The 17,746-nt window shown below is 38.1% G+C and overlaps 1 protein-coding gene across 2 annotated transcripts in view; it reads left to right on the forward strand.

Moving 5' to 3' along the window:
- The first annotated feature begins 1,410 nt into the window (after positions 1-1,410).
- Positions 1,411-17,746, forward strand: part of LOC123546258 (BCL2/adenovirus E1B 19 kDa protein-interacting protein 3-like) — a 28,711-nt gene continuing 12,375 nt past the window's right edge. The window contains exons 1-3 of one of the 2 annotated variants that reach the window (XM_045332450.2): positions 1,411-1,571; positions 6,381-6,567; positions 8,250-8,289. In XM_045332450.2, the coding sequence (XP_045188385.2) occupies positions 1,529-1,571; positions 6,381-6,567; positions 8,250-8,289 (270 nt within the window). In that variant the 5' untranslated portion in view covers positions 1,411-1,528. Of the gene's footprint in view, positions 1,572-1,615; positions 1,730-6,380; positions 6,568-8,249; positions 8,290-17,746 lie in introns of those variants that run through there. The other variant, XM_053551570.1, reaches the window with a different exon arrangement.

Genomic DNA, 17,746 nt, shown 5'->3' on the forward strand with positions numbered 1-17,746 from the left:
GGATTTTGTAACGGAACATCATTGTTCACTGATATTGCCAGTAAGACAAAGATCTGCATTTTGTAAGTTCTGGTGTTGTGTAGCACCTTTAAGGATAGAGACAGGTCGCTATGAAGGTTTAAGATATGGGGACATACACTATCCATTTTGTAATAGTGTAGAGTCTGAAATGCATGTGATACTTAACTGTGATGTAATGATTTTAGAGCTGAACTATTTGCTAAAGCCAGTATTCTGAACAATGCGTCCGATTGTGATAAGTTAAAATTCTTATTTTCCAAGTTGACAAAGAACTTGTTAAAGTGGTTGCCAAGACCTGCCATAGTATTTAACAAAAGAAGGACATCAGTCCTGTGTAAATAATATTATTTTCATTATGAACTTTTGAGGAATATGTGTTGTTTTCCCTTTATTACACACTCTAATCCAAAATTTTTGGAGTTATTGCTGTGTCACAAATATCAATTTGGGGTCATTGACATGTCATAAACCTTCAATTTTGGCTTTCAAGCTTGTGGTCCTGAAATAATACATATAGCTCAATATCTCTCGTTGTCTTATACTGCATAAATTTATGTCTAACATATGTTTTCATTGCATTTAATCTAACATGTTTGTTATGTTTTCTGGTCTGAAAACCAGTGGTCTACAAATTATACCCCCTGGCTGGTCAGTCAAGTGGTCTAGTCAGTGTTTTGTCTTCACCCCAAAATTTGCGTATTTTTACCGTGCGCTCCGATTATAATGATTTTGTGACATGCGCAGAACGACTGCACCAGATCTGTAATGAGAAACATATCGTTGTTTATATGAAATAAAGAAGGAATTGAATTAGTATAGGTCACACACCAGTAAATAGTTTTCCCTATATATTCTATATAAAACTGACATTTTAAAGAGCTACCAAATATAGCTACACCCATTTTAGAGAACAAATCCTTGCCTCATTTTAAAGAGTTTTGATAAAACTGATATAAAATGAAGAGAAAAGTAGGGGTCATATATCTTCTAATAGTGATTTCTCTTGTCACATTTGCTTACTGTAAAATCACATCAAAATCACACTGCTGTGACCTGGAAGTACTACTCATACTAAAACTGAATTTCACTTCACCAAATACAACAACAGTTCCCATTTTTCCTACTAAAATGTCAAAAATACATCCACATTTCTTGCATCAAACATGACCCCCACTTTTTTTTAAATTTTTATTCAGCACTGACAATATTCTTCAAGAAAATGTAAGTTACAGACATTTAAAATGGGTCCTGATGTGTGCTGCGGCCATTGGAAATCCTTATATAGAATAAATTTAGTGTGTTGTAACCTATAATGTTAACTATTATAGCGGCCTATGCCCTATACAATGTGCACGCCGTTAATTTATGTTGTCCAATCACCGATAGAATTAAAGTCACGTGTTTGTGACGTTTACATGTAAACATTAAAAACAATAACAAACTGCAGGGGTAGTGCACGTCAGTAAATTGCGCGTTAATTCATCTGGCTTTTTATTGCAGTTTCACAATGAGTAATCCTAGTTTAGTTTTGCAGAAGGATGAATTAAATGGTAAGCATAGAAAATGCAACAGTTTCAAGGGCTAAGCTTGCATGTGTTGCGGAATTTTGTGGATGAAATTGTGGCAGTGTTGACAAAAAATTCTGCCAATTAGTGCCCGGATGTGACCCTAACTGAAATGATCAAGCCGTGCATATATGTTGTTTTTGGTAAGGTTTGATAACAATATTAAGTATTTTGTTCGATGTGAAAAGAATGAATTTTTTTCATGCAGTTTCAAGCAGGCACAATTCTAAACGTTATAAAATCTATACGTGATGCAAGTATATGTGCAGTGTAGTGTATGTGATATACAACATGTAATTTGTAAAATGTCAATAATCGGGAATATTAGACTATATACTAATCAACCATATTTAAAGATATTTTGATACATCACAGAGTGAGAAAAATTGTAGTCAGTTATAGGGGCTTGGTCCAGGGACCACATTATTGCGGGTGAGTGCTGCAGAGATTGACCAAACTGGCTGTCTGCCAGCAAGAAAAATTTTAATTTCAATTATTGATCCAGGAGTTCCATAGGCCCAAAGTATTGCAAACTTTGTAGGTAGCATGCAGAAGTCACATGTTGGTGCCAAATGTCAAAGGGTGCAAACAATGTTGGGCGGTTAAAACCGCCCCCGGTTTTAATTAGTTAAAACCGTCCCGGTCAGTACTCCCTGAAGTGGTCGATACTGGTCAATTGGTCAATACTGGTCAATTAGTCAATACTGACAGATATTTTGCAAAGTTTATGAACAATTAAATAATGACTGTTTAAGAACATCTGGGGCTTGATTATGGTAAATGCAGGCATTAGTATTTAGTTGAAGCAACCAAATCAGTACTCCCAAATTGGTCAGAAGTGGTTGATTGGTCAATACTGATTGATACTGGTTATTAAACATTTTCTGTTAAGATTAGATTACAAAGATATATAGTTTTGCTGAACTTCATTTGTAGACAGTATTTCATAAACTGTAGCAGTAAGTGTTTGATTCACAAGTGATAAATCTAATGATTTTTTATATTGGTATAAACAATTTAATGAAAAGCTGCTGCAAAACACTTGGACCCTTTCACAGAAGTGGTTTAATTGTGTTTTGATAGCAATTGTCACATTGCCTAATTGACACCATGTCTTACAATATACAATAGATGTTGCAGACCTGTCTATCTAGTCACTAATTAGGTGTCAAGATCAATAATCCCACTGTATTATTGACATGCTTGAACATGGTAAAATAAGTTATGCAATCAAAGTATTCAACTGACCAATATTGACCACTATATGCATTAATCAGGGATATTGCGTAGGACCAAAATTTGAATTGACCAGTACTGTCTGTTTCAGTGAGTGTAATTTATATTAATAAAATCTTTAATTAATTTAAAATAAAGACTACTGTAAGAAGATAAAAGCTTTGAATAAACTAGTGTTGATCACTGACCAGTCTAGGTATATTGTCCAAAACTGAGCCTGACCAGGACACATTGCCACTGACCAAAACTGAATCGACCAGTATTGACCACTATACTTATAAATGAACAAAATTTTATATTATTCAAATTGCTTTATTATTTTTATATTACTATCACAGCCTGTGCCAATCTTTGAATGTGCATTATGTAAGTGTTGAATAAACCAGTAATGACCACCCAAGAGTGACCATAGTATTGAATCGACCAGTATTGACCGGTTTTAACCAGTATTGACTGCCGGACCGGTCAATACTCATATTGACCGGCTTTTTGCCAACATTGGGTGCAAAAAATGTGTGGGGCTAGATCAGAGACTGTGCACTTAATTACTAGGGAGTGCTCTACTGATTGAGCTTAATTATTTTATTTGCACTATAATGATGTCATAATAATGTTCATACTGTCAGGAAAATAATAGAATCTGTCATTGCGATTTAGAAAAATTGTCTTTATGTCTACCAATGAAAGATGTTAAGCTGAAAAAAAATCTGGCCAATGCTCTGTTTTTTATTCCGCATTATGTCCCAGGGTAGGGAAGGCATGTAAGATCTTTCTTCCACCTAGATTCTTACTAAAGTATATCATAACAAGAGCTGTCTCCAGAGGATGACACATGCCCCCGATGGCACTTTGAATGAATAGTTATGGCCGATGTTAGAGTTTAGGACCTTTGAAAGTTTGACCTATGGACCTGGGTCTTGCGTGTGACACGTCGTCTTACTGTGCCACACATTCATGCGTAGTTATTTTAAAATCCATGCATGAATGACAAAGATATGGACCGGACACTCCCATCAATGCACTATCATGAAATATGACCTTAAAATAACGTCTAAGTGTGACCTTGACCTTTGAGCTACGGACCTGGGTCTTGCGCGCGACACTTCAAGAAAATACAAAAAAAATTCAGGCCATTTATTCTTTTCCTTCTGTTAACTGTTTTCTTGTAGAATGGCGATGGATCCTGAGTTGGTCTTTGGTTTCAGTTTCATCTGGTATCTCACAAATCATTCTTGTGTGCCAAACGTCTCATTCAAATGTTGTCTTCATGCCATTATTCCTAATTGCCTTTTATAGCATTTTTCCAGATCTTTTACAACTCATCACTGATGTCTGTTCGACACTGGTTTTCAGGCAATGATGTAAACTTCTTGCCTGACCATAACTTTAATGACATTATAATTATGATTAAGTGCCTTTGGTAACCCACATTAATTTCACATAATTATGAATCTTTTTAGTGAAAATGTAGCTTGGGAAATAAATAAATGACAACTTAATACTTAAGTTAATGCAAAATAAGAAAAAGGACAAAATTGGGCTAGAAAGCACGTACTACATGACATTGCCATGGGGGGCCAGTATTTATTTACTGTTTGTACACAGTCACATTTTTCGTCGTCCTTCCGTCCGTCCGTCCGTCCTTCCGTCCGTTAACAATTTCTCGTTATCGCATCTCCTCAGAAACTACCTGGGGGATTTTGACCAAACTTTGTCAGAATGATGTATTGGTAACCTAGTTGTGTCCCCCTGAAAATCAGACTGGTTCAACAATTTTTTAGTGAGTTATGGCCCTTTGTTTATTTCTATCATTTACATAGATTTATATAGGGAAAAACTTTGAAAATCTTCTTGTCCAAAACCACAGAGCCTAGGGCTTTGATATTTGGTATGAAGCATCATCTAGTGGTCCTCTGCCAAGATGATTCAAATTATTTCCTTGGGGTCTAATATGGCCCCGCCCTGGGGGTCACATGGTTTATATAGACTTATATAGGGAAAAACTTTGAAAATCCTCTTGTTCAAAACCACAGGGCCTAGGGCTTTGATATTTTGTATATGACATCATCTAGTGGTCTTCTACTAAGATTGTTCAAATTATCCCCCTAGGGTCAAATATGGCCCCGCCCCGGGGGTCACATTGTTTACATAGACTTATATAAGGAAAAACATTGAAAATCTTCTTGTCCAAACCACAAAGCCTAGGGCTTTGGCATTTGTAATGTAGCATCATCTAGTGGTTCTCTACCAAGTTTGTTCAAATTATCCCCCTAGGGTCAAATATGGCCCCGCCCTGGGGGGTCACATGGTTCATATAGACTTACATAGGGAAAAGATTTTAAAATCTTGTCAATAACCTACAAGATTCAAATTTGGACCACATGTATGGTTTTGAGTGGCAAGATGAACCTTGACATGAGTTGACCTTGATTTTGACCTAGTGACCTACTTTCACATTTCTGTAGCTACAGCCTTCAAATTTGGACCACATGCATAGTTTTGTGCACTGAAACAAACTTTGACCTTGACATTGACCTAGTGACCTACTTTCACATTTTTGAAGGTACAGGCTTCAAAATTGGACCACATGCATAGTTTCGTGTTCTGAAATGGAATTTGACCTACTGACCAACTTTCACATTTCTCAAGCTACAGCCTTCAAATTTGGACCACATGCATAGTTTTGTGTACCGAAACAAACTTTAACCTTTACATTGACCTAGTGACCAACTTTCACATTTTTGAAAGTACAGGCTTCAAATTTGGAACACATGCATAGTTCTGTGTTCCGAAATAAAATTTGACCTTGATTTTGACCTAGTGACCTACTTTCACATTTCTCGAGCTACAGCCTTCAAATTTGGACCACTTGCATAGTTTTGTGTACCGAAATGAACTTTGACCTTAAGATTGACCTTGTGACCTACTTTCACATTTCTGTAGCTACAGGCTTCAAATTTAGACCACATGCATAGGATTGTGTACCGAAACAAACTTTGACCTTGACATTGACCTAGTGACCTACTTTCACATTTTTGAAGGTACAGGCTTTAAATTTGGACTACATGCATAAATTTGTATTCTAAAGTGTAATTTGACCTTGATTTTGACCTAGTGACCTTCTTTCACATTTTGTCCTTGAAATTGATCTAGTGACCTACTTTCACATTTCTCAAGCTACAGCTTTCGAATTTGGACCACATGCACAGTGTTGTGTACGGAAATGAAATTTGACCTTGAGCTAGTCAGTAAGTCTGGAAATTTGGAACGCTCAAAAATGGCACATTGGTGGGCGCCAAGATCACTCTGTGATCTCTTGTTTTCTTGTATATCAAATTAATATTCCCTTATCTACATTTTATACCAAATTCATCCATTTTTTAATGATAACTGAAGAAATGACAGCACTGATTCAAATATTTAAAGAAAGGGATTTTGAAAGTGCTAGAATTCCTGACCATTTGTCTATTTGTTACAACCCCTAGATGGACAGCAGCGGGCCATCCTATTTTAAATGTATGCCTTCTATCTAAGTACTTTACACTTTTCATTCAACAGAGTCCTGGGTTGACCTGCACTACAAGAACAGTAGCAGTGAGAACTCCAGTAATGGACAAGGCTCACCTAAAACAGAGACAAGTATAGAACAATCGGGTCTTTATACACCATTAAATATAGAGAAATTACTTCAAGATGCCCAAAGAGAGAGTGGACAGAACAGTCGGGAGACATCTGCAAGAACTAGGTATATTTATTACTACTAGAACTGTGTACAGTTAATATCCTAGAACTTCGAGGAATATTTTGATACTGCGGGAACATGGGTGTATTTTGATAACTGCTAGAAGACTAGGTGTACAATACTGCTAGAGCTAGATATAAGATACACAGGAAGCCATCTCTCCTTGGAAGAACCAGTATTGGCCTGTTAGGTGGGAGGCATGTAAGAGCATCTCGGAAATTTCCAGTGTCTTGGACCATCTGATAATTAAAATGGTTGTAATTGCAGGTCATTTACTTGACAGGTGTATTTTTGTCTTTATTATCTGTCAACAACAGGTTAAATACAAGTTCAAACTGAGGTCACATTTCACTTGTTGATGAAAGATGAAGAACATAATTATGTACATATCTCACATACCATCTTTATATTAGTAGATACATTCATTTACGACAATTTGAACCCCTGATCAGAACATGTAAATTGATGTGAATTTGTATTCCCTCAGATTTTGTGATTTGTATACAAAATTGATTTAATTCTAAGTATTAAAATTGAACAATCATGTATTTTTACCCTTTATTGTTATTTGTTATCTATATAATTATATCTGTGCATGTTTATAGTTTCATCGTGTCATCTGTCTGGAGCCATATTTATGACATCTTAAATACCCATAAGTGTTTAAATACAACTGGGCAATGGGTTGGATTATTTGAATAAAACTTGGCAGAATTGTTTATTGCAGTAGCAAACTGTGTTCCTGCAAGTTTCAGTCAAATTGCTTGGTGGCATTTATTACTTTATTTGGTGTTTACTAATATTGTAGGGTTTTACTTTGCAATCTGTCTACTCAGTGACTTAAGTAAGGAACGATATTCATAATTGTGACCAAACTTGGTACATACATAGTTGTATGGGAGACTAAGGTCTATGTTCCAGTTAGTTGGGTCAAGGCTGCTGTCATCAAAAACATGATTTTATATAGTTAGCTTGCATTGTAAATCAGTTGAATTTTGGATTGCTTGAGTCAAAGTATAGGCCAACATTACTGTAATTAGAAAAACAGCTTTTGTGAAATAACTTCATTTAGTAATCAGTTATGTAGACCAAACTTGGTACATAATACTAAGCCTTGCATAGAGACCATTGGTTGCATTTTAGGTTTGCTTCGGTCAGGGTCAAATTTCATAAGAATAGAAAAAGGGTTTTCGCTTATTTTAATATCATAGTTTAAAATTATGGTACTTTTCAAGTTTTGCTGTATTCAGCTAAATAAATTCAGTTAAGAAGAAATTTGGACAAAACCGAGTAAAATAATGTCTCATATAGGTAATGTGACCCTATCTGGCTTAAACAGCCTACCCAGACTACACTACAGATTTTTTTTCAGTTTTGTAATAAAATTTTCAGAAGTTAGCAAAAAGGAGGTTTTAAAGAGGAATTACAAATTATCCAAAAAACCAGTGGACACTTAATTTGCCAATGCATTTGCTTAATGTTTTTGATCTATTGAGTATAACTTAAACAGTTTAAATTTTTTACTTATAATTATGTTATAGTGACATTTGAAAGCAACAAATTTAAAGTCTAACTTCTAATTTTGTTTTGTTACCATAAACGTTACAAACAACATTTTTGTAGTATAATTTTATGAAATATTTAAAAAAGCTGTTTAAATTTAAATTTTTCTTCTTTTTTTTCAGTCCGAAGGGTTTGCGATCTCCGATAGAACTTACAACACAGGTTTGATATATTTTAATTTTCACAATGTTGAATAGCAAGGGCATCTTTAATTTTACTGGGCTTGAGAATACCGATAGGGGTCAGAATTTCATGAACTAGAGGTCAGAACTTCATGGACTAGATTACAGAATTAGGATCATGAACAAATTTTGGGGGAAATACAACATTTTAATAATATAAACAAAATTAATACATATCATAAAGATATTGAATATCATAACCATTTTCTTAAGAGACTAGATTATCTTTAAAGTGTCTATATTATGCTACCTAACAAAAGTCCGGTTTCTTTTTTCCTTTGGAATTTCCGCATGTAATTTAATTGGAAAAATTTGAGCTAAGCCTGAAAAAATATAATTTCCAGTTGGCATGGGACCTTTTACCAGTACCACTGTTTTTGTACTTTTTAGCTCACCTGTCACAAAGTGACAAGGTGAGCTTTTGTGATCGCGCGGTGTCCGTCGTCCGTCCGTGCGTCCGTCCGTGCGTCCGTAAACATTTGCTTGTGACCACTCTAGAGGTCACATTTTTCATGGGATCTTTATGAAAGTTGGTCAGAATGTTCATCTTGATGATATCTAGGTCAAGTTCGAAACTGGGTCACGTGCCATCAAAAACTAGGTCAGTAGGTCTAAAAATAGAAAAACCTTGTGACCTCTCTAGAGGCCATATATTTCACAAGATCTTCATGAAAATTGGTCAGAATGTTCACCTTGATGATATCTAGGTCAAGTTCGAAACTGGGTCACGTGGGGTCAAAAACTAGGTCAGTAGGTCTAAAAATAGAAAAACCTTGTGACCTCTCTAGAGGCCATATTTTTCATGAGATCTTCATGAATGTTGGTCAGAATGTTTATCTTGATGATATCTAGGTCAAGTTCGAAACTGGGTCACGTAGGGTCAAAAACTAGGTCATTAGGTCTAAAAATAGAAAAACCTTGTGACCTCTCTAGAGGCCATATTTCTCAATGCATCTTCATGAAAATTGGTCAGAATGTTCATCTTGTTGAAATCTAGGTCAAGTTCGAAACTGGGTCATGTGGGGTCAAAAACTAGGTCAGTAGATCTAAAAATAGAAAAACCTTGTGACCTCTCTAGAGGCCATATTTTTCATGAGATCTTCATGAATATTGGTCAGAATGTTCACCTTGATGATATCTAGGTCAAGTTCGAAACTGGGTCATGTGGGGTCAAAAACTAGGTCAGTAGATCTAAAAATAGAAAAACCTTGTGACCTCTCTAGTGGCCATATTTCTCAATGGATCTTCATGAAAACTTGTGAGAATGTTCAGCTTGATGATATCTAGGTCAAGTTCGAAAGTGGGTCATGTGCGGTCAAAAACTAGGTCAGTAGGTCTAAAAATAGGAAAACCTTGTGACCTCTCTAGAGGCGATATTTTTCAATGGATCTTCATGAAAATTGGTCAGAATGTTTACCTTGAAGATATCTTGGTCAAGTTCGAAACTGGGTCACATGGGGTTAAAAACTAGGTCAGTAGATCTAAAAATAGAAAAACCTTGTGACCTCTCTAGAGGCCATATTTTTCATGAGATCTTCATGAATATTGGTCAGAATGTTCATCTTGATGATATCTAAGTCAGATTCGAAACTGGGTCTCTAGGGTCAAAAACTAGGTCAGTAGGTCTAAAAATAGAAAAAACCTTGTGACCTCTCTAGAGGCCATATTTCTCAATGGATCTTCATGAAAATTGGTGAGAATGTTCAGCTTGATGATATCTAGGTCAGGTTCGTAACTGGGTCATGTGCGGTCAAAAACTAGGTCAGTAGGTCGAAAAATAGAAAAACCTTGTGACCTCTCTAGAGGCCATATTTTTCACGAGATCTTTATGAAAATTGGCGAGAATGTTCACCTCGATGATATCTAGGTCAAGTTTAAAAGTGGGTCACGTGCCTTCAAAAACTAGGTCATTAGGTCAAATAATAGAAAAACCTTGTGACCTCTCTAGAGGCCATATTTTTCAATGGATCGTCATGAAAATTGGTCAGAATTTTTTATCTTGATATCTAGGTCACATGTGCTCAAAAACTAGGTCACTATGTCAAATAATAGAAATAACGATGTCATACTCAGTTGAACACTGGGTCATGTGGAGATAGGTGAGCGATTCAGGACCATCATGGTCCTCTTGTTTCTGTTCTGTCCATGCTAGATGTACATTTGTATATTTGTTAGTTTATTGATTTTATGTGGGTCAGTGATTTAGGACATTGAGGTCACTAAAAGCTTTTCACAGTATTCTCATTGTCCTTTTACAATAGCTGTGACAATTTTATGTCAGCTAGGTCATGATGAACTTGATACTTAATAGGTCAGATTTTAATCACACATCCTTTACAAATTTAGTTTACAAATTTCAATAATCTCTGCTTGTTCTGTAAAGCAGTTTTACATAAAATAAGCAGATTTGGCAGGCTTAATTGAAAACAAAATTTACATAAAATAAGGAAAATTGGAAGGTTTAACAAAATCTAAATTACTCAGCCATATTATCAGTTGTAGTTTGTGGTTTAAATCTTGTTTATGCACAGTCTTTAAAGGCGGATTTGTTCGAAACTTTAGCATCTGATCATTTACACTCATTTATGTTCACTTTACACTTAATACAAATTAGATTTTCACTGGAGGTATTTTTAAGATTTCACTTTCCTATCCTGGTTGCCCAACCAAGATAGAGTTATTTTATCATAAGTATAAATTTGATAAACATACTTTGCCTAAGGAAATGTGTAAATATTAGACATATTGTAATATATTTGTAAAATATTTGCATTAAAAATTATGTATTTAGATGGAATTCATTAGAAACGCAAGTTTGAAAAATTATTATTACCTCCCTTTGCCCTTGGTTGCGCAACCAAGATAGATTGGAAATAAATGAATTCAGAAGCTACACACAGCTTTAGAACTTGCATTTTGGTTCGGATTGTTCAATAGTTGATATGTCTATCAAATGCAAATGTAAAACTAGACATTGTATCGAAATAAAAAGAAATACCCAGCTTTTTATATACTTTCATATTAAAGGGGAGTAATTACAAAATTTTATAAAAATAATAAAATATACATTTCAAATAGGAATCTAACTGTATGTAATCGGTCTTTTTGTTCCTTAAATAATTCTCTACCAGAATATACAAAAAGTAAAAAATGTCATTAAATGTTGATTAAATGTGATTGACCACCTTTAAAATTTCATACTGAGTTAACTCAGACTTAATTCAAGCTGGTTAAACCCTTACCCTGCTAAATTTCTATAATGAACTTGTCCATTAGGACAGTACCATTAACTGTTAAAAGGGGTGCTTGCAAATTATACTGACTGAATGGCAAACAGTACAGATCTTGAACAGACTGCACAGATGTTCAAGCTGATCATTATCTACACCTACATTGGTCGCAAAGCAGGGCTTTTTTCCGCTATAAATCTACCTCCTGTAAAAGGAGGTAATCCCAATGCAAGAAAGTATGTTTTTTTCCCAAAGTTGAATTTAAAATTCCCAAATGATTATACCTTTTAGGGTTTTTGCTGTTATAAGATAGTTTTGCTGATTTGTATGTATATTTAGGTAAATTATAATACTGTTGAACAAATACTAAAATGCAATTCATTAATATTTCACACAAAAACACATTTATGTAGATTTTGGTAATCTGCAAATTGTCCCAATTAAGACAATTTCCGAGAGCATTTTCCCAATTCCACCGGTGTTGTTGGCATTCCCAAATTGATGAAAAAAAGGCCTGCAAAGCCAGTATCAGTTGTGTCCAGCATGATAATTTAACAGGGTGAAAAATGTAACAGGCTGAAAATACTTCAGGCCTGACTGGTGTAACAGCCCAGTTTTTCCCCCAGTCAGTTCTTTCCCCAGGGAAAAAACTGACTAGTCAATTCTTTCCCCCGGGGAAAAAACTGACTTGTCAGTTTCTTCCCCCCCCCCCCCAGTCAGTTTTTTCCCCCCTTAGAATTAGTTTTCTGAAAGGGGAAGAAACTGACTAGTCAGTTCTTTCCCCCTAGTCAAGTTTTCCCTTCAAGTACTGGTTTCTTTCGATATTGTTTTTAGGGATACAAGTGTCTATTCATTTTCCATTTAAATTTCAGATGAAATAGGTATTGTTTTTCATTAGCTCACCTGTCACAAAGTGACAAGGTGAGCTTTTGTGATCGCGTGGCGTCCGTCGTCCGTGCGTCAGTGCGTGCGTGCGTGCGTGCGTGCGTAAACTTTTGCTTGTGACCACTCTAGAGGTCACATTTTTCATGGGATCTTTATGAAAGTTGGTCAGAATGTTCATCTTGATGATATCTAGGTCAAGTTCGAAACTGGGTCACGTGCGATCAAAAACTAGGTCAGTAGATCTAAAAATAGAAAAACCTTGTGACCTCTCTAGAGGCCATATTTTTCAAAAGATCTTCATGAAAATTTGTCAGAATGTTCACCTTGATGATATCTAGGTCAAGTTCGAAACTGGATCACGTGGGGTCAAAAACTAGGTCAGTAGGTCTAAAAATAGAAAAACCTTGTGACCTCTCTAGAGGCCATATTTCTTAATGGATCTTCATGAAAATTGGTCAGAACGTTCACCTTGATGATATCTAGATCAAGTTCGAAACTGGATCACGTGGGGTCAAAAACTAGGTCAGTAGATCTAAAAATAGAAAAACCTTGTGACCTCTCTAGGGGCCATATTTTTCATAAGATCTTGATGAAAATTGGTCAGAATGTTCAACTTGATGATATCTAGGTCAAGTTCGAAACTTGGTCACGTGGGGTCAAAAACTAGGTCAGTAGGTCTAAAAATAGAAAAACCTTGTGACCTCTCTAGAGGCCATATTTCTCAATGGATCTTCATGAAAATTGGTCAGAATGTTCACCTTGATGATATCTAGGTCAAGTTTGAAACTGGGTCACGTGGGGTCAAAAACTAGGTCAGTAGATCTAAAAATAGAAAAACATTGTGACCTCTCTAGGGGCCCATATTTTTCATGAGATCTTCATGAAAATTGGTCAGAATGTTTACCTTGATGATATCTAGGTCAATTTCGAAACTGGGTCACGTGGGGTCAAAAACTAGGTCAGTAGGTCTAAAAATAGAAAACCCTTGTGACCTCTCTAGAGGCCATATTTCTCAATGGATCTTCATGAAAATTGGTCAGAATGTTCACCTTGATGATATCTAGGTCTAGTTTGAAACTGGGTCACGTGCGGTCAAAAACTAGGTCAGTAGGTCTGAAAATAGAAAAACTTTGTGACCTCTCTAGAGGCCATATTTTTCATATGATCTTTATGAAAATTGGTCAGAATGTTCACCTTGATGATACCTAGGTCAGGTTCGAAACTGGGTCACGTGCGGTCAATAACAAGGTCAGTAGATCTAAAATAGAAAAACCTTGTGACCTCTCTAGAGGCCATATTTTCAAGAGATCTTGATGAAGATTGGTCAGAATGTTCATCTTGATGATATCTAGGTCAAATTCAAAACTGGGTCACGTGCGGTCAAAAACTAGGTCATTAGGTCTAAAAATAGAAAATTCTTGTGATGTCTCTAGAGGCCATATTTCTCACTGGATCTTCATGAAAGTTGGTGCGAATGTTCAGCTTGATGATATCTAGGTCAAGTTTATAACTGGGACATGTGCGGTCAAAAACTAGGTCAGTAGGTCGAAAAATAGAAAAACCTTGTGACCTCTCTAGAGGCCATATTTTTCACGAGATCTTCATGAAAATTAGTGAGAATGTTCACATTGATGATATCTAGGTCAAGTTTAAAAGTGGGTCACGTGCCTTGAAAAACTAGGTCATTAGGTCAAATAATAGAAAAACCTTGTGACCTCTCTAGAGGTCAATTTATTTTTTCAATGGATCTTCATGAAAATTGGTCAGAATTTTTTATCTTGATGATATCTAGGTCACATATGCTCAAAAACTAGGTCACTTTGTCAAATAATAGAAATAACGACGTCATACTCGGTTCAACACTGGGTCATGTGGGGATAGGTGAGCGATTCAGGACCATCATGGTCCTCTTGTTTGAATAAACCTATCTGTTTCTTTTTTTGTAAATATTATCATTTTTTTTTTCTTTTTGGCAAATCAAATTTTTTAACTTCTGTTTGATTGCCATTACTATTCAGTATCTGTCAGCCAGTACTTGACCTGTCAGGTGGGGGAAGAAATTGACCGGTCAGTTCTTTCCCCCCTTGCCAGTACTTGACCTGTCAGGTGGGGGAAGAAATTGACAGGTCAGTTCTTTCCCCCCTAGCCTGTACTTGACCTATCAGGTGGGGGAAGAAATTGAACAGTCAGTTCTTTCCCCCCTAGCCTGTACTTTATCTTCAGGTGGGGGGAAGAAATTGACCAGTCAGTTCTTTCCCCACTAGCTAGTACTGGCTCTGTTAGGTGGGGGAAGAAACTGACTAGTCAGTCCTTTTCCCCCTAGCCAGTAATTTACCTATCAGGAGGGGGAAGACATTGACCAGTCAGTTCTTTCCCCCCTAGCGAGTACTTGACCTGTCAGGTGGGGGAAGAAATTGACCGGTCAGTTCTTTCCCCCCTAGCCAGTTCTTGACCTGTCAGGTGGGGGAAGAAGTTGACCGATCAGTTCTTTCCCCCTAGCCAGTTCTTGACCAGTCAGGTGGGGGAAGAAATTGACCGGTCAGTTCTTTCCCCCCTAGCCAGTTCTTGACCTGTCAGGTGGGGAAAGAAATTGAGCGGTCAGTTCTTTCCCCCCTAGCCAGTACTTGACCTGTCAGGTGGGGGAAGAAATTGACCGGTCAGTTCTTTCCCCCCTAGCCAGTACTTGACCTGTCAGGTGGGGTAAGCTAGCCTGTACATGACCTGTCAGGTGGGGGAAGAAATTGACCGGTCAGTTCTTTCCCCCCTAAGCCAGTACTTGAAGAAATTGACTGGTCAGTTCTTTCCCCACAAGCCAGTACTTGACCTGTCAGGTGGGGGAAGAAGTTGACCGGTCAGTTCTTTCCCCCCTAGCCAGTTCTTGACCTTTCAGGTGGGGGGAGAAATTGACCAGTCAGTTCTTTCCCCCCTAGCCAGTACTTGACCTGTCAGGCGGGGGAAGAAATTGACCGGTCAGTTCTTTCCCCTAGCCTGTACTTGACCTGTCAGGCGGGGGAAGAAATTGACCGGTCAGTTCTTTCCCCCCTAGCCAGTTCTTGACCTGTCAGGTGGGGGAAGAAATCGACCGGTCAGTTCTTTCCCCCCTAGCCAGTACTTGACCTGTCAGGTGGGGGAAGAAATTGACCGCTCAGTTCTTTCCCCCCTAGCCTGTACTTGACCTATCAGGTGGGGGAAGAAATTGACCGGTCAGTTCTTTCCCCCTTAGCCTGTACTGACTAGTCAATTTCTTCCCCCACCTGACAGGTCAAGAACTGGACGGGGGGGGGGGGGGGGGGGGGGGGGGGGTGAAGAACTGACCGGTCAATTTCCTTCCCCACCTGACAAAGCAAGTACTGGCTGGGGGAAAAGAACTGACTAGTCAATTTCTTCTCCCCACCTGACAGGTCAAGAACTGGCTAGGGAGGAAAGAACTGACCAGTCAATTTCTTCCTCCATCTGACAGGTCAAGTACTGGCTAGGGCGGAAATAACTGACCGGTCAATTTCTTTCCCCCACCTCACAGGTCAAGTACTGGCCAGTAAATTTCTTCCCCCACCTGACAGGTCAAGTATATGATAGTGGGGAAAGAACTGACTGGCCAATTTCTTCTTCCCACCTGAAAGGCCAAGTTCTGGCTAGGGGGGAAACAACTGACCAGTCAATTTCTTCCCCCACCTGACAGGTCAAGTACTGGCTAGGGGGGAAAGAACTGACTAGTCAATTTCTTCCCCCCACCTGACAGGTCAAGCACTGGCTACGGGGGAAAGAACTGATTGGTCAATTTCTTCTCCCCACCCGACAGGTCAAGAACTGGCTAGGGGAAAGAATTGACCGGTCAATTTCTTCCCCCACCTGACAAAGCAAGTACTGGCTAGTGGGGAAAGAACTGACTGGTCAATTTCTTCCCCCACCTGACAGGTCAAGTACTGGCTAGGGGGGAAAGAACTGACCAGACATTTTCTTCGCCTACCTAACAGAGCAAGTACTGGCTAGAGGTTGAAGAAATTGACCGGTCAGTTCTTTCTAGCAAGTACTGCCTAGAGGGGAAAGAACTGACCGGTCAATTTCTTCCCCCACCTGACAGGTCAAGTATATGATAGTGGGGAAAGAACTGACCGGTCAATTTCTTCTTCCCACCTGAAAGGTCAAGTACTGGCTAGGGGGGAAAGAACTGACTAGTAAATTTCTTCCCACACCTGACAGGTCAAGCACTGGCTAGGTTGGAAAGAACTGACTGGTCAATTTCTTCCCCCACCTGACAGGTCAAGTACTGGCTAGGTGGAAAATAACTAACTTGTCTATTTTTTCTCCCTCCTGATAGGTCAAGTACTGGTTAGGGGGGAAAGAACTGACTGGTTAATTTCTTCCCCCACCCCCCTGACAGGTGAAGTACTTGCTGGGGGGAAAGAACTGACCAGTCAATTTCTTCTCCCACCTAACAGAGCAAGTACTGGCTAGGGGGGAAAGAACTGACCAGACATTTTCTTTGCCCACCTAACAGAGCAAGTATTGGCTAGAGGGGGAAGAACAGTCAATTCTTTCTAGCAAGTACTGGCTAAAGGGGAAAGTACTGACCAGTAAATTTCTTCCCCCACCTGACAGGTCAAGACTTGAAGTATATGATAGGGGGGAAAGAACTGACCGGTCATTTCTTCCCACTTAACAGAGCAAGTACTGGCTAGGGGGGAAACAACTGACCGGTCAGTTTCTTCCCCCACCTGACAAAGCAAATACTGGCTGGGGGGGGAGGAAAGAACTGACTGGTCAATTTCATTTCCCCACTCGACAGGTCAAGTACTGGCTAGGGGGGAAAGAACTGACCAGTCAATTTCTTCCCCCACCTAACAGAGCAAGTACAGGTTAGGGGGGAAAGAACTGACTGGTCAGTTTACTTTCCCCATCTTACTGGTCAAGTACTGGCTAGGTGGGAAAAGAACTGACCAGCAGTATTTCCTTACCTTAGAAAAAATTGAAACAGGAAAAAGGCAAATAAAAAAATACAACAGAAATTAAAATAAGTTCATTTAAAAACATTTCTTTAATTTACACAAAATATGAAACATATTTCTTATTTTATATGCAATTTAAATGAAAATCGACTATCGGAAATGAAAACCAGGCTAGTTAAGAATAACCAAGAATAACCAGTTCCAATTCACTAACAGGGAATTAATTGTCTAGCCAGGAAAATTGATGAGGGTGGGGAAAGAATTTTTCCCCCCATAAGAATGATCAAGAGTAACCAGTTGCGATAGGGGGGAAAAATTGACTAGTGGGGGAAAAAACTGACTAGTCAATTCTTTCCCCCGGGGAAGAAACTAACTA

This window comes from Mercenaria mercenaria, chromosome 9 (genome assembly GCF_021730395.1).
Source record: "Mercenaria mercenaria strain notata chromosome 9, MADL_Memer_1, whole genome shotgun sequence".
Taxonomy (NCBI): Eukaryota; Metazoa; Mollusca; class Bivalvia; order Venerida; family Veneridae; genus Mercenaria; species Mercenaria mercenaria.